Source organism: Solanum lycopersicum, chromosome 11 (genome assembly GCF_036512215.1).
Source record: "Solanum lycopersicum chromosome 11, SLM_r2.1".
In the NCBI taxonomy this organism is placed as follows: domain Eukaryota; kingdom Viridiplantae; phylum Streptophyta; class Magnoliopsida; order Solanales; family Solanaceae; genus Solanum; species Solanum lycopersicum.
The window spans coordinates 45,572,186-45,594,097 of NC_090810.1; the positions used below are offsets into that span (position 1 = coordinate 45,572,186).

At 33.5% G+C, this 21,912-nt stretch overlaps 1 protein-coding gene across 1 annotated transcript; it reads left to right on the forward strand.

Annotated features, from left to right (window-relative positions):
* The first annotated feature begins 7,927 nt into the window (after window positions 1-7,927).
* LOC138339435 (uncharacterized) lies at window positions 7,928-10,852 on the forward strand. The gene is made up of 7 exons (XM_069291032.1): window positions 7,928-8,152; window positions 8,738-9,059; window positions 9,147-9,371; window positions 9,690-9,787; window positions 9,890-9,999; window positions 10,324-10,448; window positions 10,638-10,852. Exons 1-7 carry the CDS (start codon window positions 7,928-7,930, stop codon window positions 10,850-10,852), a joined length of 1,320 nt encoding a protein of 439 aa, XP_069147133.1.
* Window positions 10,853-21,912: the final 11,060 nt, after the last annotated feature.

Genomic DNA, 21,912 nt, shown 5'->3' on the forward strand with positions numbered 1-21,912 from the left:
GCTTCCGTCACAGATTTCAGAGACTCGTTTCATTAAAGAGTCTCTGACGGCCCGTCATGCTTGTGACGGTCCGTCCTGTCATTTCGTCGTGAAGTTCAGAGAGTCGATTTCAGTACCCAAATTTCAGAATTCTAAGTGTTTTGGAACGAGACCCCCTCGACAATCCGTCGTGCCCATGACGGTCCGTCGTGGGATCCGTCGTCTCAGCCAGTTTTTCCAGAAATAAAATCTGCTGCTCAAAACGACTAAACAGGTCGTTACACTTACGAACACAAAAATTTCACGGGCACCTAGTCTAAAAAAAACTTTCTTTTTTAAATTCTGTACATTTCAAACATTTTCACAAAAAATAGTATATGGATAAAACATAGCAATTTGATTCTCTGTCAAATTTAATTTTACATTTGAATTTCGATTATGTATTTGGTTTAGAAGAATTATTAAACGTAAAACAAATTGATTACTAACAATAATGAAGATAGCAAGGTGCACTTGAATAAGCATATTTTAATGATATTACGATTTTGCGGCAGATATTCATTATTTCTATTTATTGAAATTCATTGAGTGGTTGTAGGATTACAATAATGCACTTAATGGTTAAAATATTGGGTGATTAAAATTCAATCTTTTAAAAATGTTGTATTTACTTAAATAACGAGATGTGATAATTAAAATTAAGATTTTTATTAAGTGTAAATAAATAATAATATTTTATTTAAATCAATTATTCTTGCTTTTTTTTTTATTGATTATTTGATTTGTTATATTAAACATAACATGCATTGCATATTTTTATAAGAAGAAATTGTTTGTTTACAAAAATAATATATATATATATATATATATATATATATATATATATATATATATATATATATATATATATATATATATATTGAGTAACCTCAATGGTATTTGTCATTATCATTATTTTAGCTTGAAATAACTAATTCTGATACTATTATTATATTTTAATTCCAATATTATTATTCCACACTCTAACTCAGATTACTTACATTAATTCTACTTTTGATGCTATTGTTCTAATTTCAATTTTATTATTTTACACTCTAATGGAGATTACTTATATCAATATTAACTACTAATTTCAATAAAATTCATGTCAAAATTAGTAATCAAAGAAGAAACACTAAGATAATACTAATCTTTTGTCTTAAAATTATATATACGGTTACAGGTGCATTGATATGCTTACTAATCAAGCGAATCCATCACATATACAATTAAATAAAATAAAATAAAATTATTTTTTTCATATATAATTAAATATGTTCAAGATCTATTTTGTAAAATTTAACTCCACCTAAAAGTTTCAATTGGCTGTAACCTTACAAGCAATCCAAGGGTCATTTTTGGTAAGCTAATAGTAGATGGCTACTTAGTTAAGCCACTTAATTAGTGAATAATTACAAGTATTAATGGATATGTTAAATGTATCTTTCTAATAAAATTAATTAAATTACAACGAAACGTTTGGCTGGATTGAACTTTTAATCCACTCTAATAAAATTCATCAAATTAAACATTTAGTACTAATCCCATCTAAACTCATGTATATATTATTTCTTTTCCTTATTGATGTAGGTGTTATCAACTATAAAAATCACTGAAATTTAGATTCAGGTGGAGAAAGGGGCTAGGCCCCGAAGGAATCTCAAAGACTAGAAAAGACAATATGTGAATTATAGAGTTAGGGCAAGGACAAATCAAAGACCCTTCAAAATTGGCCATTAACGAAGCTTGACTAGGCCAATATTGAAAAAAAAAAACTTCTCTCATCGAAGAAAAAAGATACTTGTGTCTAACCATATTTTTATCGTAAAAAAAATTTAATTAATTATATACATGTAAAATTATATGATATACATAATTACATATTATTTGATAATTTGATATAAGATATTTTTTTCCATTTAAAAACTTAGCAAGGAAAAAATAAAATAAAAAAGGGTAGATGAAACAAATAAAAGTGTCACCAATCAAAATTGTGGTGAGAATGAATACGATCCATTCATTTCTAATTAAAAATTTTGAATTTTCATTTTTAAGGTTAAAAAATCTTATTAATGAATGGTTCCTCCTTAATAAATTCTACACCATACAAATTAAAATTAATTAAATTTTCAATATAAGTATCAAAAATGAAAAGACAAAAAAAGTTATTATAAGAAAAAAAAAGAAAATGACAAGAAAGTAATTCTAAAAGAAAGAATTGGAGAATAATTGTTATGTCATTATTCACTAGACGGCTAAATAAGAGCCAATTTTTTTAAAAAGGGGGAAGTACATATAACTTTATTTCGTTTTGTTATTTAAGGAATGAAAAAGGGCGTTTGTGCTCCAGTATTGTTTAAACTTAAGTATAATATTTTAAAAAACGAATCATTTCGTATTATTAGATCATTATATAATATATTTAATATAATTTTATAAGTTTATGTGTGCATTATTATACCTTAACTTTATGATATGAAAATAGAGAAAAAAAAATTTAATAGTTAATAGACCTCAATCCAAACAAAATGTTTCAAAATAAATTTAGGAAGGAAATAGTTTAAGTTAAATTATTTATAACTTTTGAAAATTATAATTCTTTAATAAAGATGATATATATTATCACGTAAATTAAATGATTTACAAAAATAATAAAATAAATAATAATAATTTTTTTAATGTTATATGGTGTTCTATATAAAAAAAATAATATTTCTTAATTAAAAAAATATGACAGATTTTTTATAAATAAATTTAAAAAATATGACACGTAAATAGAGACATAAAAAGTAGTACTTAATAGAGAATAGAGACCAAAAGGGATATGTAATCTGCAAAAGTAAAATAAAAAAATAGAAGCTCATTTCACTTTTGTCTTATGTATATAAAAACCATATGATATATAATATAGAAGTACTAAACGTAGGTGAAAAGAAACCAAAAAGAACATTAAAGCTGGTAATAATAGGTTAGAATTATTTTCTTTTCTTTATATAATAAAATATTTAAAGGTAGCTTGGCATGATAGGCAAATGTAGATTGTAGATAACACTAAGATAAAAGTTTAAATCTTTGAGATAAGTTATAAATATTATTGTTTAAGTAATTTATATTTGGGTTGTTAAATAAAATAATTAAAATGTCAAAATACATTTGAGGTCTTTCAAATCTTTTTATAAATAAATAAAATTTTTCTTAGAAATTATGTGACGTATGCTATTTACTAAATATAAAATTAATCAATATTAATTGATAAAAATAAATATTAAATTTCAAATAATCAATTTAAAAATTACTTATAAGCCAGACACAGAAAAGGCGGGGAAACTAATTGGGGAGAAAAATAATGCTTTTTTTTATCAGCTTTTTTTTAAAAAAAAAATAATGCTACTTTAATTATTAATATGAAAAAGGATCAAAATTATCCCTCAACTTTGTTTAGCAAGTTATTTTTATCCTTGCCGTCAATAAATTTAATAAATATATGGAAAACTCCAAATCAATTATAATTATCCAATTTTACTTTAACTATCCTATTTTAACTTATCCCGGCCCACTTTATAATATAACTTATTCTTTTACCTAAATCAAATTTTCCCGCCACCAACATAGCCACCACTCCTTCCAAGATCTCCTTCCTCACACCGCCGAAAACACCAAACATCATTCTTCTTATTGTTCATCAAATCTCAAGATCTGTTACAAATAATTCAACAAACATTCAACATGAAAGGTAGAAAGTGTAAAGAAAATGTTTCAACAAACTTATTACTTTATTACTTGTGCATGACGAATCAAAGTAAGACACAAATTGAAATCATGTAAGATCAAGAATTGACCATCAGTAATGGAAGAAATAATGTAAAATCAAGAATTGGCAATCAGTAGTGGAAGAGATTGATAACTTAACATGTTAATAAGCAAAAAAAAAATTAAAGCAAGACATACTGCCCCACGCCATTCCTAATGGTTAACTTAGTATTACTACGATTCTAAGACATTATGTGTAACAACTCATTTAGTCAGTTTGAGCACTAGAACTTTTTCTTTGATAAAATACTTTTCGATAGATATTAAATGGGTGTTTTGAACTATTCATAATTATAATTATGAAATTAGTAGGGTAGTTTAATATTTAATATAGTTAGAGGTAAAGAAGATAACATTAAAATTATTAGTGGATCAGTTTTAGCATTTTATAATTGATTTTGTAAAGCAATTAGGCTAAAAATTTATTTGGAGAAAAGAAGAAAATTTAAGAGGGAGGCGCACGGTGTAGAAGAAATCAAGAGAGTAGTTATCAGAAAGAGCCGCCGAAAGTTCTTCGAATTGGTACCGTTCTTCTCTGCTAACTCAGAGTTACTTTAATGTTGAAAGAAAGTATGGATAGTTTCTCCTATTATGCATGTAAGATTGTAAAGTTGTTGTTATTAGGAATCAAAATTATTATTATAAAATAGGTATGATGAATTATTATATATTTATATGATATTGAGGAGCAAAAGAAAGAATAAAATTGGCTATTGAAGTAAATCTTAGTTGAATATACAATTGATTAGAGTTGGTGTTAGGAGAGTGCTGATTGGTTGGAAAAATTAAAGTGAATGGTGATCGGAAAGATGAAACAATCATCCCTGCGTAACAACTAGTGTTGTTTACAATTGTTAATCAATTTAGACGTCAAAAATTTATTAAGGTTCATGATTTTGCTAGCCTGCCACTGGTTTCGTAACCAGTGGCCTAATTTTTAATAGTATAATCTTATTATGATATAATAAATAAAAATTAACAGATTGAGCTGAATATTTAAATATTAGGTTGATTGAATTATTTGAATACCATTAAATTTGTGGAAATTCGAGAAATTAAGACTTACTCTTAGGTTTGAACTTTAGGAGATTGACTATACTATTAGGTAGGTGAGCTTTTTGGTTTAGGATGGACATAGAATAATTTGAGAGTTTATAGACTCGTTAACTTACAAGTATGCATATACACTTGATAGATTGGAAAGGTTTGAAGGAATTGAGGAAAAGGAAATGTATTGAAGAAGTAGCTTCCTTGATGTCGATCCTTCGGTGGAGGTAGGTTATGATTTCTTTCTATTTGATAGATAAACTCTAAATAGCGATTGATATGTATTAAGTGATATTGTAAAGTCTCCTATGTACTTGATTGTGTGGTTGTATGTTTTGATTGTGTGGTTTCTGGGTGGCCTAAAATTATGAGAATGTTGGATTTCTAATCTTGAACCCTCTCTATTAAAATGACGCCTTGAATAAAGAAGACTTAATGAAATAAAATAATGAGATAATTGGATCGGAGTGTCACGTTTCGACATGGTATTATTGGATTGGATTGTCACGTTCCGACACGATATTATGGGATCGGAGTGTCACGTTCTGATACGGTATATGGGATCGGAGTGTCACGTTCCGACACAATAACATTAAAGGGAAGGAATGTTGAATCAACTTAATATACTCAATCTCAAAGAACCCATTTTCAAAATGAGTATGGTGTGGAGGCATGAATCCTCATAGGTGTGCTTGATGTTGTGGTTGATGGTGTACCTACTATGGTGTTGTTGTCATTGGTTCATGTGTTTGTTGCTTGCCACCTGTTAAGTATTGTAGTTGATTTTATATTATTATTCAATATATATTAGATTCTATTTTGAGTTGGCCAATGATACCTACTCCGTACGTGTTCATTCTACTGACCCTACTTATATTTTCTTCTTTGTTCTTTATGGAGTACACCAAGTGTACCATCTTCTTTGACTCGCCCTCAGCTCTAGCCAGTCTCCAGCACATCAGAATTCAGGGTGAGCTATTAATTCTAGCTCGTGCTGGATTCTCTCATTCACATCTTGATGCCTTTGAAATTCGGACATGGACCATCTTTTTGATTACTTTGGTTTCTTAAGCACTCTTAGAGTTGGTGATTTGAAAATAGATGTCCTTGATGTGATGACTATCAGATTTTGGGATAATAAGTATTAAACTTAGAAACTTATTTAAATTAGTTACTTAATAAGTTTTGGAGCTTCTGCATTATTTTTGTTATTTATAGTTGAACTATTGGTATATGTTGGGGTTTAGAGTGGTTGGTTCGGCCACCTAGGGGGTAAGTGTGGGTGTCACTCATGACTCATTTTGGGTCATGAAAAACTCGGTATCAGAGCGTTAGTCGGTGATCTCATCACACAAGGACAAATCTATTAGAGTTTTGGGAAACGGTATGGGGACGCCTTTGCTTTTCTTCGAGAGGCTATAGGACTTTAGGAAAACTTCATTCCTTCTCTCTTTCGTGCTATTACTTGGATCCAATTGGTATCTAGGTGATACAAATTGGTATATGATCTTCTCACTCTATTTCGCAAATCGTTAGAACTAGAGCAACAACTGTGCCAACACCAGCACCGGCAAGACAGGGTGCGTCTGAGCCAACCATTGGGGTTGTAACTCGAGGAGGATTAGTGGCAAGAGTCCATGGTAGAGGTCACGGGATGACACCCACTAGAGGCAGTAGACAAACACCTGGTCCAGCTACGGATAGAGCAATGACTCCTCCACGGACTGATGAGGTAGTGAGAGAGGGTGAAGAAGGGGAACATGAGCAGATTCAGGATAAGGAAGTACCACTCTAACCTACCCAGAGATGAATAATTAGGTTCTTACTTATCTTAGTGGGTTATCTGATCAGGTCCAGACACAACCTGTGTTTTATGCACCAGCACCTCAGGTTCAAGGATTACAACATGCAGCTGTTGTGGCTCCCTGCATGGATGCATCATTGGAAATAGACACGCTTCCTCGATTGACTACAGGGTCTATAATGACAGGTGATCAATATGACCTTTTCGTTAAGTTCTTAAAGTTGAAACCTCCAGTCTTCAAGGGTGTTGAATTTGAAGATGCCTTGATTTTTTGGTTGATTGTCATGAGCTGCTACATAAGATGGACATAGTAGAACGATTCGGTGTTGCGTTTGTGACCTACCAGTTTTAGGGGGATGTCAAAATGTGGTGGCGGTCGTATGTTGAGTGTCAACCAATAAATACACCACCTATGACTTGGGCATCATTTTCTAGCTTATTTATGGAGAAGTATATACCACGGACTTTGGGGGATAAGAGGATAGATGAGTTCCTAAGCCTAGAGCAGGAAGGATGTCTATTGCTGCTTATGAGGCCAAATTTCGTGCACTATCCAGATATGTCACTCAGCTTTGCTTTAGTCCACAAGAGCGGATTCGCCGCTTTGTGAAAGGATTGAGGTCAGATTTGCAGATTCCAGCCTTACAGGTAGCTGCTGCAGCAAAATCCTTTCAGGAAGTGGTTCATTTTGTGATAGAGGTAGAGGGGGTGAAGCCAAACGACTTCACCACGGCGTTGACATTTAATAAGTTCCGTAAGGGAGGTGAGTTTAGTGGTTCTTACTCCAGAGGGCAGAGTTCATGAGGTTATCTAGCCCGTCCTATTCAGTCTTCATTGCAGGCTTCAGCTAGGGTTCCGTCGCAGACCAGTCAGACTTTTTCTAAGTTTGGAGGTTATCTCAAGACTTCGTCATTTTCATAGAGACCTATACTTGACTCCAGGACTTGTTATGGATGTGGAGAGGTTGGACATATTAGGAAATATTGTCCAAAGCAGAGTTACAAATCCCCAGTAGTTAGAGGCAGAGGTGGTCATGGTAGAGGCCGTCATTTTGGAGGACGTGGTGGCCAAGGTAATGGTGGTCACCAGTTCAGTCGGGATGGCGGGCAGGTTGGAACTACTGTAGCGCATCTTAGTAGGGTCAATGGATAGACAGGTGATATGGCCCATTGTTATGCTTTCCCCGGGAGGTCTGATTTAAAGACAATTGATGTTGTTATCACATGCACTCTTTTGGTCTGTGATTGAATGGCTTCTGCATTGTTTGATCCTGGATCCACATTTTCATATGTATCTTCCTCATTTTCTACTGGTCTTGATTTATATTCTGATTTGCTTGACATGCCTATTCGTGCCTCTACTCTTGTGGGTCAGTTTGTGATAGTTGAAAAGGTGTATAGGTCTAGCCTTGTGAATGTTGTGAGGAGCAATACTTATGTAGATTTGATTATTCAAGAGATGGTTGATTTTGATGTAATTCTAGGTATGACTTAGCTTTCTCCAAATTTTGTTATCTTAGATTGTAATGCTAAAATTGTAACATTGGCCAAGCCTGGGACAGATCCGCTAGTGTGGGAGGGTGACTATATTTCCACTATAGTTCGTATTATCTCTTTTCTTCGTGCTAAGAGGTTGGTGAGTAAGGGTTGTTTAGATTTCTTGGCACATCTTAGAGATGATACTTCCAAAGTGCCTTCGATTGAGTCTGTTTCGATAGTTCGTTAGTTTCTGGATGTGTTTCCTGCATACTTTCCTGGTATGCCACCAGATAGAAATATTGATTTTTGTATTGATCTGGAGTCGGGCACTCACCCCATTTCCATCCCCCCTTATAGAATGGCTCCAGTTGAGTTAAGGAAGTTAAAGGTCCAACTTCAGGAGTTGTTAGGTAAAGGTTTTATTAGAGCGAGCGCATCCCCTTGGGGTGCTCCTGTTTTATTTGTGAAGAAGAAAGATGGAAGTTTTCGGATGTGCATAGACTACAGGCAGCTGAATAAGGTAACTATTAAGAACAAGTAACCCATTCCTCGCATTGATGATTTGTTCCATCAACTACAGGGTGCTTGTGTATTCTCTAAAATTGATTTGAGGTCTGGTTATCATCAATTGAAAATACGGGCAACAGATGTTCCAAAGACTGTTTTCGAAACCAAGTTAGGGCATTATGAATTCTTAGTAATGTCTTTTCGGCTTACGAATGCCCCTGCTCTTTTCATGAACCTGATGAACAGGATTTTTAAGCCATATTTGGACCTCTTTGTTATTGTATTTATTGATGATATAGTGATATATTCAAAGAGCAGGAAAGAACATGAGGAGAATTTGAGAATTGTATTGGAGTTGTTAAGGGAGAAAAGGCTTTATGCGAAATTCCCCAAGTGTGAGTTTTGGCTCGATTCAGTGTCCTTCTTGGGGCACGTGGTTTCTAAGGATGGAGTGATGGTGGATCCTTCTAATATTGAAGCAGTGAAGAATTGGGTAAGGCCTACTAATGTTTCAGAGGTAAGGAGTTTTGTTGGTTTAGCTAGCTATTATCGCAGATTCGTCAAAGGGTTCACTTCTATTGCTTCCCAACTGACCAATTTGACTAAGAAGAATGTTCCATTTGTATGGTTGGAAGAATGTGAAGAAAGCATTATGAAACTCAAGATCTTGTTGACTACTGCACAGACTCTTGCCTTGCCAGAGGAAGGTAAGAATTTCATTGTTTATTGCGATGCATCTTATTCTAGTTTGGGTGCAGTGCTAATGCATGAGAGTAATGTAATTTTTTATGCTTCGAGGCAACTGAAAGTGCATCAATGTAACTATCTGACCCGTGATTTGGATTTGAGTGCATTTGTATTTGCATTGAAGCAGTGGAGGCATTATTTATATGAGGTCAAGTGTAAAGTTTATGCAGATCATCGTAGTTTACAATATGTTTTTACTTAGAAGGACTTGAATTTGAGGCACAGGAGATGGATGGAGTTATTGAAAGACTATGAAATTACTATTTTATATCACCCAGGAAAAGCTAACGTTGTGGCAGATGTCTTAAGTAAAAAAGCAGGGAGCATGGGTAGTTTATCCCACTTACAAGTTTTTAGACGCCCATTGACTAGAGAGGTTTAAACTCTGGATAATGAATTTATGAGGCTAGAAGTACAAGAGAAAGGGGGATTTTTGGCATGTGTGGAGGCAAGATCTTCTTTTCTTGAAAATATAAAGGGAAAGCAGTTTGCTGATGAGAAGCTGAGCCGAATTCGAGATATGGTATTGCAAGGAGAAGCTAAAGAGGCAGTAATTGATGAGGAAGGCGTCTTGAGAATTAACGGAAGGTAGGTATGCCCCGTGTTGATGATTTGACTCACACTATTCTTGTAGAGGCTCATAGTTCGAGGTATTCTATACATCCTGGTGCAACCAAGATGTATCATGATCTAAGGCAATATTATTGGTGGAGTAGAATAGAGCGTGACATTGTTATTTGTTGCCCAATGACCGAATTGTCAGCAGGTAAAGTATGAACACTAGAGGCCTGGAGGGACACTTCAGTGAATGTCCATTCCTGAATGGAAGTGGGAAAGAATTGCAATGGATTTCTTAGTTGGTCTTCCAAAGACATTAGATAAGTTTGAGTCTATTTGGGTAATTGTTGACAGGTTAACTAAGTCTGCTCACTTCATTCTGGTCAAGATGACTTATAATGCAGAGAAGTTAGCCAAACTCTATATCTCGGAGATTGTTCGATTACATGGAGTTCCACTTTCCATCATATCAGATAAAGGTACGCAATTTACTTTTAAGTTTTGGAGGACCCTACATGCTGAATTAAGTACTACATTGGATCTTAGTATTGCATTTCACCCTCAAACTGATGGACAGTCTAAGCGAACAATTCAAGTGTTGGAAGATATGATTCGTACGTGTGTGACAGATTTTGGTGGTCATTGCGATAAATTCTTACCCTAAGCAGAGTTTTCGTACAACAATAGTTATCACTCAAGTATTGATATGGCCCAATTTGAGGCACTGTATGGGAGAATATATATGTCTCCCATTGGTTGGTTTGATGCATTTAAGGTGAGACCTTGGAATACTGATCTTTTGAGGGAATCGTTAGAGAAAGTGAAATTCATTCAGGAGAAGATTTTAGCAGCTCAGAGCAGGAAGAAGGAGTATGCAGATTGAAAGGTTAGAGACTTGGAGTATATGGAGGGTGAGCAAGTCTTGCTGAAGGTTTCACCCATGAAAGGTGTGATGCGGTTTAGTAAGCGAGGTAAGCTTAGTCCGAGGTATATTGGTCCATTTGAAGTTCTAAAGCGCGTGGGGGAGGTGGCCTATGAATTGACATTGCATCCAGGATTGTCAGGAGTGCACCCGGTATTTCATGTGTCTATGCTGAAAAAATACTGTGGTGATGGAAATTACATTATTCGTTGGGATTTGTTCTTCTTGATGAGAATCTGTCTTATGAGGAGGAGCCTATCCCTATTCTATATAGGGAGGTCCGCAATTGAGATCAAAAGAGATTGTCTCTATCAAGGTTCAGTGGAAGAATCGTCCAGTTGAAGAGTCCACTTGGTTTTTTAGTGGATCAGTTTTAGTATTTTATAATTGATTTTGTAAAGCAATTAGGTTCAGAATTTATTTGGAGAAAAGTTCTTAGAATTGGTACCGTACTTCTGTGCTAACTCAGAATTACTTTAATGCTGAAAGAAAGTATGGGTAGTTTCTCCTATTATGCATGTAATATTGTAAAGTTGTAGTTCTTATTAGGAATCAAAATTATTATTATAAAATAGGTAGGATGAATTATTATATATTTATATGATATTGAGGAGCAAAAGAAAGAATAAAATTGGCTATTGAAGTAAATGTTAGTTGAATATACAATTGCTTAGAGTTGGTGTTAGGAGAGTGCTAATAGGTTGGAAAAATTAAAGTGAATGGTGATCGTAAAGATGAAACAATCATCCCTGCGCAGCAACTAGTGTTGTTTGCAAATGTTAATCAATTTTGACGTCAAAATATTAAGGTTCATGATTTCGCCTAGCCTGCCACTAATTTCGTAATCAGTGGCCTAATTTTTAATATTATAATCCTATTATGATATAATAAATAAAAATTGACATATTGAGTTTAATATTTAAATATTTGGTTAATTGTATTATTTGAATACCATTAAATTTATGAAAATTCAAGGAATTAAGATTTACTCTTAGGTTTAAACTTTAGGAGATTGACTATACTATTAGGTAGGTGAGTTTTTTGGTTTAGGATGGACATAGAATAATTTGAGAGTTTATAGACTCATTAAATTATAAGTATGCATATACACTTGATAGATTGGAAAGGTTTTGAGGCATTGAGGAAAAGGGAATGTATTGAAGAAGTAGCTTGCTTGACGTCGATCCTTTGGTGGAGTTAGATTATGATTTATTTCTATTTGATAGATAAACTCTAAATAGCGATTGATATGTATTGAGTGCTATTGTAAAGTCTTGTATGTACTTGATTGTGTGGTTGTCTGTTTTGATTGTGTGGTTTGTGGTTGGCCTAAAATTATGAGACTGTTGGATTTCTAATCTTGAACCCTCTCTATTAAAATGACGCCTTGAATAAAGAAGACTTGATGAAATAAAATAATGAGATAATTGGATCGGAGTGTCACGTTCCGATACGGTATTATTGGATCGGATTGTCACATTCCGACATGGTATTATGAGATCGGAGTGTCACGTTACGACACGGTAGATGGCATTGGAGTGTCACGTTCCGACACAATAACATTAAATAAAATGAATCTTGAATTAACTTAATATTACTCAATCTCAAAGAAACCATTTTTCAAATGAGTATAGTGTGGAGACATAAATCCTCATAGGTGTGCTTGATATTGTGATTGATGGTGTACCTACTATGGTGTTGTTGTCATTGGTTCATGTGTTTGTTGCTTGCCACCTGTTAAGTATTGTAGCTGATTTTATATTATTATTCAATATATATTAATTTCTATTTTGAGTTGACCAATGATACATACTCAATACGTGTTCATTGTACTAACACCTACTTGTATTTTCTTCTTTGTTCTTTTATGGAGTGCAACAAGTGTACCATCGACTTCGACTCGCCCTTAGCTCTAGCCAGTCTCCAGCACATCAGAATTCAGGGTGAGCTATTAATTCTAGCTCGTGCTTGATTCTCTCATTCACGTCTTGATGCCTTTGAATTTCGGACATGGACCATCTTTTTGCTTATTTTGGTTTCTTAAACACTCTTAGACTTGTTATTTGAAAATAGATGTCCTTGATGTGATGACTATAAGATTTTGGGATAATAAGTATTAAACTTTAGAAACTTATTTAAATTGGTTACTTAATAAGTTTTGGAGCTTCTGCATTATTTTTGTTATTTATAGTTGAACTATTGGTATATGTTGGAGTTTAGACTGGTTGGTTCGCCCACCTAGGGAAGTAAGTGTGGGTGCCACTCACGACTTATTTTGGGTCGTGACATTATGCCAAAGTTTCCACTGAAGACTCTAAATCTGTTAGCGGGTTGTTCGGCGGAGGTGGTGGGAAAACAAAATTTATTTGGGTAAAAAAATTATTATATTTAGTGGGTCTGGTCAGGTTAAAATTGAATAATCTAAGTAAAATCAGATAATTTTAATTGATTTGGGGTTTTCCATTCAGGAAGGGTATATTTGTAAAGTTTATTAACGACAGAGGTAACAATAAATTGTTTTTAACATCAGTGGTGTAGTCAACTAGTAAAACAAAGTTGAGGGGTAATTTTGATCCAAAATATAAAATAAAAATTGTAAAATTAAATACTATTGTAATATCAACTTAAGATTAATATAAAAATTCATAATTTTTTTTAATTTTGACTCTGCTTATATAGAAAATCTCTTAACATATTTAAATTATAAACTTTTTAAAAATATTTCTCGTTCATATATGTCACGCAAAGTACACCAAATACAATAAAAAGAGCCCGTTTGAATTGGCGGATTAAAAAAAGTTTTTAAGTCAAAAATAAAAAGTAAAATTTAAATGGCTTCTTATTCAAAAAATAAAAAAATGGAAGAATACTTACTTTTGATTTTTAAACTTTTTATTAAGTCATTTTAAACTTATTTCAAGATATTTTTAACTTTGTCAAACATTCTCAAAAGTTAAAAACGATTTAAGAAGTAGATTTGATCAATTTTTAAGTCAAACCAAATAGGCTCTAAGGGGTCGTTTAGTTTGAATTCAAGTTATGATGGAATTAATTATGATGGGATAAATTATAATGAGATTATTTTTATTGAGTGTTTCGTTTATTATATTCAAAATAATAAATTTTAAGAATAATTTATTTGTTTACAAAAGTACCATTCTTGAATGTAAAAGGTGGTATAACAAAAGGATTGAAAGAGACATTTCTGTCAATTATTTATTTTATCATGAGATTATTATACCACCCAAGAAAAGGAATAACTTATATTAATATTAATTATTAACCCCAAAATAAATTATTCTTGACTTACCACTAAACAACAACTTAAATTATATTATAATTTAATTTTGAGACTATTTGATATTATCCTTCACATCAAATGATCTCTAAATACTTCACAATATATTTATGACCTGTTTGAAATGACACAATATTTAAACCATAAAAGACATAAACTTATTCAACGTGCTCATACCTTTCTAACCAATGAAATCGTCAAAATATTAATCTTATATGGAACAAGTCGTCACTAGTTATAGGGGTAGTATTGGATAAAAATATTTAATAAGATTAATTATCTTATTTTTTATACAAGAAAACAGTTTCATTGTTTCAGCAGAATAGTGAGCTAAATTAATTTTATGACTTATTTATATTTATACACAAATGAAAGATAAAATAACTTTTTATATATATTTTATTATAAAATTATTATTTTTATTCCATCAAATGACCCCTAAAACTATGTTACATAAATCATGAATCACGATGCACTACTATAACGACCATGCTAAAAAAATTTGAGTATTATTATTATTGTTGTTAGTATTAACTCTCCACCAAAAGAGTTTGGTTGAATCTTTTTGGTCACTAAATGTCACTATTATTGAATATATGGATTTGAATAGCAATAAGAACAAGATATTCAGCAAGAAAATTCATTATTATTATTGTTATTATTATTATTATAAAAATTTGAAATGTATTCGAATTTTGATTGAAATTATTGTAACGATATCAAATTTTGGAAAATATCTTTTGTCTCTGTACTATTTAATAGTGTATTTTAAAAGTATAAATGTGTCCATGTATAAACAAAAAAAAAATTGCATAAATATAAATAGTAATGTGTCCACGTTTGCACTGTATAAAATAACTATTAAATAATACAAAAGTAAAAAAATTCTCCAAATATAGCAATTTCGACCAAAATTAAATTATTTTTCAGACAATTTTCTCTATATATTATTATTATCATTATTTACTTCATACGATAAAATATGACTTAATTTTAATCATGAATCCCCTTCGAACCTTTAGCTCCACCTCTAAATTTGAGTGAGAACATTATTTAATTACTGATAATTTTTTTTGTAATTATTTAGATAAGACAAAGATAGTTGAATAATTTTGATACAATAAAATAAAAGTTAAAAGTGATTGAAACTTAAATTTCTAAAATTACATGAAAAATGGCAATGACGGTAACCTTACAAGCAACTCAAAGGTCATTTGGATAAAAATTAATAGATGGCTTCTTAAGCAACTTAATTATTAGAAGTATTAATGGAGCTGTTAAATGTAAGTACCTTACTAATAAAATTAAAGAAATTACATCTAAACCATGGTTGGGTTGAACATTTAATCCACACCAATAAAATCATCAAATTAAACCTCAAGTACAAATTTACCTAACCATGCTTTTTTTTAAAATCAATTTTCTATCCAATAAATAACCGCCAATCATTTAAATTATAGCAATTTACTCAAAATTATAAAAACAAAACTTCACTTATAAAAAAAATTGTAGAAAATACAAATAAAAACCCATTAAGAAAATAATAGGCAAAAAGTGACTCTAAAACAAAGAAGAGAAAATGAATAGAAAAATAATTTTAAAAAATCCTACTATGGTATATGTCCTAGACGGCTAAAAGTTGAGCCAATATTAAAACAAGGAAGTACGTTTAACTTTAATTATTGAATGAATGAATAGTCAATAAAGTAAATATATGAATAACTATCCATATTTATTAGGTTTTATGAATTTTTTTGGATAAGAATGTATCTATTTATTATGGTACTTAATATGGTGATTTTTGGATTAATTTCTCAACCTATAAATAAGGTTGTTCATTCACTATTGTATGAGATACATAGATGAGACTAATATACACTTAAATAAGAAGAAAATTCCTCTTCTTCTATCTATTTCTCTTGTCTTCTTCTCTTTATGATTATATTCTTATAGCTTGATTTTATAACACGTTATCAGCACGAGTCTCTAGTCAATTAAGATTGAGTTTTAGTTTTTCTTTGACTCATATTTTGATTGATCTCGTTATGAGAATCAAGGTGTTATATGCATAAAATTAAGTATATATTTTCTAAAATATTTTTATGATTTAGAATACAATAGTATTAAATCACTAACAATTATCAGGAACCAAAGGCATATACAACTATTGGTTGAATATGACATGATATACAAAACTTCTTAATTGGAAAAAGATATAGAATTTTAATAGCATGAGTTTAAATATTATTTTGATTGTTTTGAAAGACTTAAAGGGTAAGTCATGTTGTACTTCGATTTATTATACCGTTGGTTAAGGGTAAGACAATGGATTCAAGTTTCATCGCACCAAAAGGGTAAGACATCAAGTTAAAGTCCGGATGCCATATTTGAGGATAAGACGATAGATTCAAGTTCTATCGCACCAAAAGAGTAAGACATCAATTTGAGTTTTGATGCACCATGATTGGGTTCAATTCCTATAGAATTATGGCGTAACACGCCTTATATGGGTAAAACATTGAATTTGAGACAATGCACCATAGCGATGATAAAATGATGACTAAGAAAAATAATATATTTTTGATGAAAAGCCTTGAAATTTGCTCCATTGAGTTGCTCCGTTCCTTGAAAAGAATGTGGTAGCAACATATGATAACTTTGAAATCTGATGTTTACTTGCTCCATTCTATCGTATGAATGCGGTAACAGTAAATAATTAGTCTAAAAGATGACAAATGATTAACGATATGAAAAAGGGCATGAAGGGACGAAATTATAATAGTCACCATTGTGGTAATTATAAAAGGAAGAACACTATGGGTTCTCCAAATAGTCCTTCGAAATGTGAAGGCAACTTTCATTATCAAAATGGTATGAAAGGACATTGGACTTGTGAATGTTGTCGACCCAATAATTTGACAAGTTTATAAATCCTCCATCAAAAGACAAGAAGATAAAGTGATGATACACCTGATCTTTCAAAGTGATGTTGAGGTGTATCATAGAAACATGATGAATTTTAAAATCATGACAATGTACTTATAATGCAAATTTATGAAGTCCATATAAATGATTAGTCCATTCTTTGAAGAGAATGTGACTTGTGATGAGTATCGTGAATGCTCGACCATTCTATAAGAGAATGGGTCAAGATGTGATAAAATCATTATGGATTGAATATATGCCACAACTCACCTCTATGAGAGGTTTGAAAAAAAAAGATATATACCAAAATTTACCTCTACGGGAGGTTTGAGAGGAAATAAATTTTATTTGACAGGAAAGGTGAAAATAGGACTTCTATTCCGATTGTTCAGCTATTCTGCGTTGAAAGAGGCGGTACCGTAGAGGGACTAATTGCTTGCCCGGGTTAAATGTATATGTTTATACGTCACTATGGTATGTTTATTGTGAACTACCGAAAGGACAAAAGAAAGAAATAGTTCTGCCCAATAAGGTTTGTAGTCATTATTGTGTGACAATACAAATTTGTCATTGGTTGTGTACCTATGGTACACCAAAAGTAAAGCAAGAAACATGTCTTGCTCATAATGATTTTGACCATGACAATGATAATATAATTTCCTTCTTGAAGGAGATGCTCATCATAGGGATGGTGTCATGGAATATGTGATAGTACACAAAATTAAATTGCAAGATCTAACGAGTTATGCTATTATCAAAGGAATAATATTGGGTTGTAGTAAGTCTCAAAAGAAACTTTTTAAGTTTCTGATGAATTGAAAAGAAATATTGAGATTATAAATTAGAAAAGATTTAATATCTTTAAATTACTACAATCGAAGAGGGTTATAAATATTATCCATTTTTTCCTCGTGTTTGTTGCACACAAACATGGACATGCTGATGGAATCACATGAAAAAGTAAACTATAAGTGTACTGAAATAAAGATCAGTTCGCATGATCAGTTGACCATTCTGATTTAAATATGATGCAAATGTAATTGAGAATTTATGTGACTTATATGATGAAGAAATAAAAGATTCTTCAAGAATTCTCTTGTGTTGCTTGTTTTCATTGTACCAGCTAAGGTTGAGATTGTAATCCCCTGAAGTTTTTGGAACATATAAAAAGGTGAATATGGACTCATTCACCTTCCATGTGGATCATCTGCAACTATATGATAGATGCATCTATGCGATGATCATATGTGTTTTATTGTTGTCACGACCCAAATTCGGGCCGCGACTGGCACCCACACTTACCCTCCTATGTGAGCGAACCAACCAATCTAAACCTTAACATTTCAATATAATATCAACAGAAAGTAATGCAGAAGACTTAAACTCATTAATAAAATCAATAACTATTATTATCCCCAAAATCTGGAAGTCATCATCACAAGAACATCTATGATCAAATTACTAAACTAAGAATATTCTAAGAGCTAAAACAAATCAAAGCTAGTCCATGCCGGAAGTTCAAGACATCAAGACTTGAAGAAGAAGATCCAGTCCAAGCTAGAAGCGTTAGCTCACCCTGAAGATCTGGTGTGACGAAGACTGGCTAGAATTACTGTTGAGTTGAAGACGATGGCACGTTTACTGCACTCCACAAATAACAAAGAAGAAAACAATAAAAGTAGGGGCCAGTACAAAACACGGGTACTGAGTAGATATCATCGGCCAACTCAAAATAGAAATCAATATATACCAAGTAATATCATAAAATCAACTATGATACTCAACATGTAGCAACAACAAGCACTATATCATTAACAATTACCGTCAAGTTCACACATGAGGACTCAAGCCTCAATACCATACTCATTTGGGAATCATGTTCATTAGATTGAGTATATTAACATCTTTCAAGATTCATTATCTTTATTTCTCTTGTGTCGGTACGTGACACTCCGCTCCCTCATATTCATTAATCCTCTTATGTCGGTACGTGACACTCCGATCTCCTAAATCTACGTGTTGGTTCGTGACACCCGATCCCCTAATTCTACGTGTCGGTTCGTGACATCCGATCCCCTAAATCTACGTGTCGGTTCGTGACACCCGATCCCCTAAATCTACGTGTCGGTTCGTGACACCCGATCCCCTAAATCTACGTGTCGGTTCATGACACCCGATCCCCTAAATCTACGTGTCGGTTCGTGACACCCGATCCCCTAATTCTACGTGTCGGTTCGTGACACCCGATCCCCTAATACTACGTGTCGGTTCGTGACACCCGATCCCCTAATCTCATTCTATCAACTCATCAAGCCTTCTTCCTTACCAAGGCATCATCAATCTCATTACTTTAGTTCATCAAGCCTTCTCCCTTACCAAGGCATCATCATTAAAAAGAGATTAGATTTTTATCAATATTTGGGATTCAATAACTTCATCATGCTTAATATAATCACAATTATATAATCATGTTCATGCATGCATACAATTAAACACATAGCAGGGTTTACAATACTATCAATACATATCATTCTCTATTAAGAGTTTACTATGAAAGCATGAAACCATAACCTACCTCCACCGAAGATTAGAAATCAAGCAAGCAAATTCCCAAAGCTTTGTTCTTCTTCTCTCCCTGTTCGATTCTCCCTCTCTCTCTTGTTCTTTCTATTTTCTTTATTCAAACCCTCTTTCTTTTACCCTAATTAGTATATAATTAAGAAGAAAAGATGGCAATAATAACCCACTAATTAACTTAAGGTTACCTCTTTTAACCCCCCAAATAATTAGACTTATTAATATTAACCCACTAACTTTATAATTAAAGCAGGAATAGTCAAAAACGTCCCTTAAAACGTATCAAGAAATCCGACCCAGACTGGGATTTCGCAGTCTGTGATGGCCCGTCGCGCCTGCAACGGTCCGTCCTGCTGCCCGTCACAGAGTTCAGAGACTCAATTTCTCTGAAGGGTCTGTGACGGTCCGTCACACTTGTGACGGTCCGTCCTGCCATTCCGTCACGAAGTTCAGAGGGTCGATTTTCAGTACCCAATTTCAGATTTTCTAAGTGTTTTGAAACGAGACCCCTCGACGGTCCGTCGTGCCCATGACGGTCCGTCGTGGGTTCCGTCATCTCAGCCTATTTTTCCAGAAATAAAATCTGCTGTTCAAAATGACTAAACAGGTCGTTACAATAGATACCAATTTACCCATCGTTCGTCCTCGAACGATCACAAGAAGGAAAACAAAGGCAAAAAGGAGTACCTGAATCTGTAAACAGATATGGGTATCTTTCTCGCATATCTGCCTCCTTCTCCCAAGTGGCTTCTTCAACGGGTCGATTCTTCCATTGAACTTTGATGGATGCAATCTCCTTTGATCTCAACTTGCGAATTTCCCTATCTAGAATGGCAACAGGTTCCTCCTCATAAGACAAATTCTCGTCAAGCAAAACTGAATCCCAACGGATAATGTAGTTTCCATCCCCATGGTATCTTTTCAACATCGACACATGGAATACCGGATGCACTCCGGACATCCCTGGAGGTAAGGCTAACTCATAAGCCACCTCCCCTACTCGCTTAATTACTTCAAATGGACCAATATACCTTGGGCTAAGTTTACCTCGCTTACCAAACCGCATCACCCCTTTCATGGGCGAAACCTTCAGCAAGACTTGTTCACCCTCCATAAACTCCAAGTCTCTAACCTTCCGATCTGCATACTCCTTCTGTCTACTTTGAGCCGCTAGAAGCTTTTCTTGAATAGATTTCACTTTCTCTATCGAATCCCTCAAAAGATCAGTACCCCAAGGTCTAACCTCGAATGCATCAAACCAACCAATGGGGGACCTACATCTCCTACCATACAATGCTTCAAATGGAGCCATATCAATGCTTGAGTGATAGCTATTTGGAAGGCCAACTACAAAATCCATTGCAATTCTCTCCCACTTCCATTCAGGAATGGGCATTCTCTGAAGTGTTCCTCCGGGCCTTTGGTGTTCATACTTTACTTGTTGACAGTTTGGACATTTGGCAATAAAATCCACAATATCACGCTTCATTCTACTCCACCAAAAGTGTTGCTTTAGGTCACGATACATCTTGGTTGCACCCGGATGTATCGAATACCTTGAACTATGAGCCTCTGTCTGGATAGTGTTGATCAAATCATCAACGCGGGGTACACATACCCTTCCCTTGATCCTCAAAACACCTTCGTCATCGATTTGTGCTTCCTTAGCCTCTCCTCGCAATACCTTATCTTGGATTCTGCGCAGTTTCTCATCATCCGACTGTCTTCCCTTAATCTTGTCAAGAAAGGAAGATCTTGTCTCCACAGAAGCCAACAATCCTCCCTTCTCATTTACTTCTAATCTCATCAAGTCATTAGCTAGAGTCTGAACCTCTCTAGCCAATGGGCGTCTAGAAGCTTGCAAGTGAGCTAGCCTTCCCATGCTTCCCGCCTTTCTACTTAAAGCATCCGCTACAACATTCGCCTTTCCCGGATGATACAAAATAGTGATGTCGTAGTCCTTCAGTAGTTCCATCCATCTCCTCTGTCTCAAGTTCAAATCTTTCTGAGTAAAGACATACTGTAGGCTACGATGATCCATATAGACCTCACACTTAACCCCATATAAATAGTGTCTCCATTGCTTTAATGCAAACACTACCGCGGCCAATTCCAAGTCATGAGTTGGATAGTTACGTTCATGCACTTTTAATTATCTTGAAGCATAGGCAATCACATTCTTCTCTTGCATTAGCACTGTACCCAAACCCGAATAAGATGC

What these genes read in the sequence shown, in the direction of transcription:
- LOC138339435 (XM_069291032.1), top strand. Translation starts at nt 7,928, where the DNA reads ATGGCTTCTGCATTGTTTGATCCTGGATCCACATTTTCATATGTATCT. An exon ending in TCTTGCCTTGCCAGAGGAAG is followed by an intron (nt 9,372 to 9,689) that starts GTAAGAATTTCA and finishes TATATCACCCAG; the next exon opens with GAAAAGCTAACGTTGTGGCA. An exon ending in GACGCCCATTGACTAGAGAG is followed by an intron (nt 9,788 to 9,889) that starts GTTTAAACTCTG and finishes GAAAATATAAAG; the next exon opens with GGAAAGCAGTTTGCTGATGA.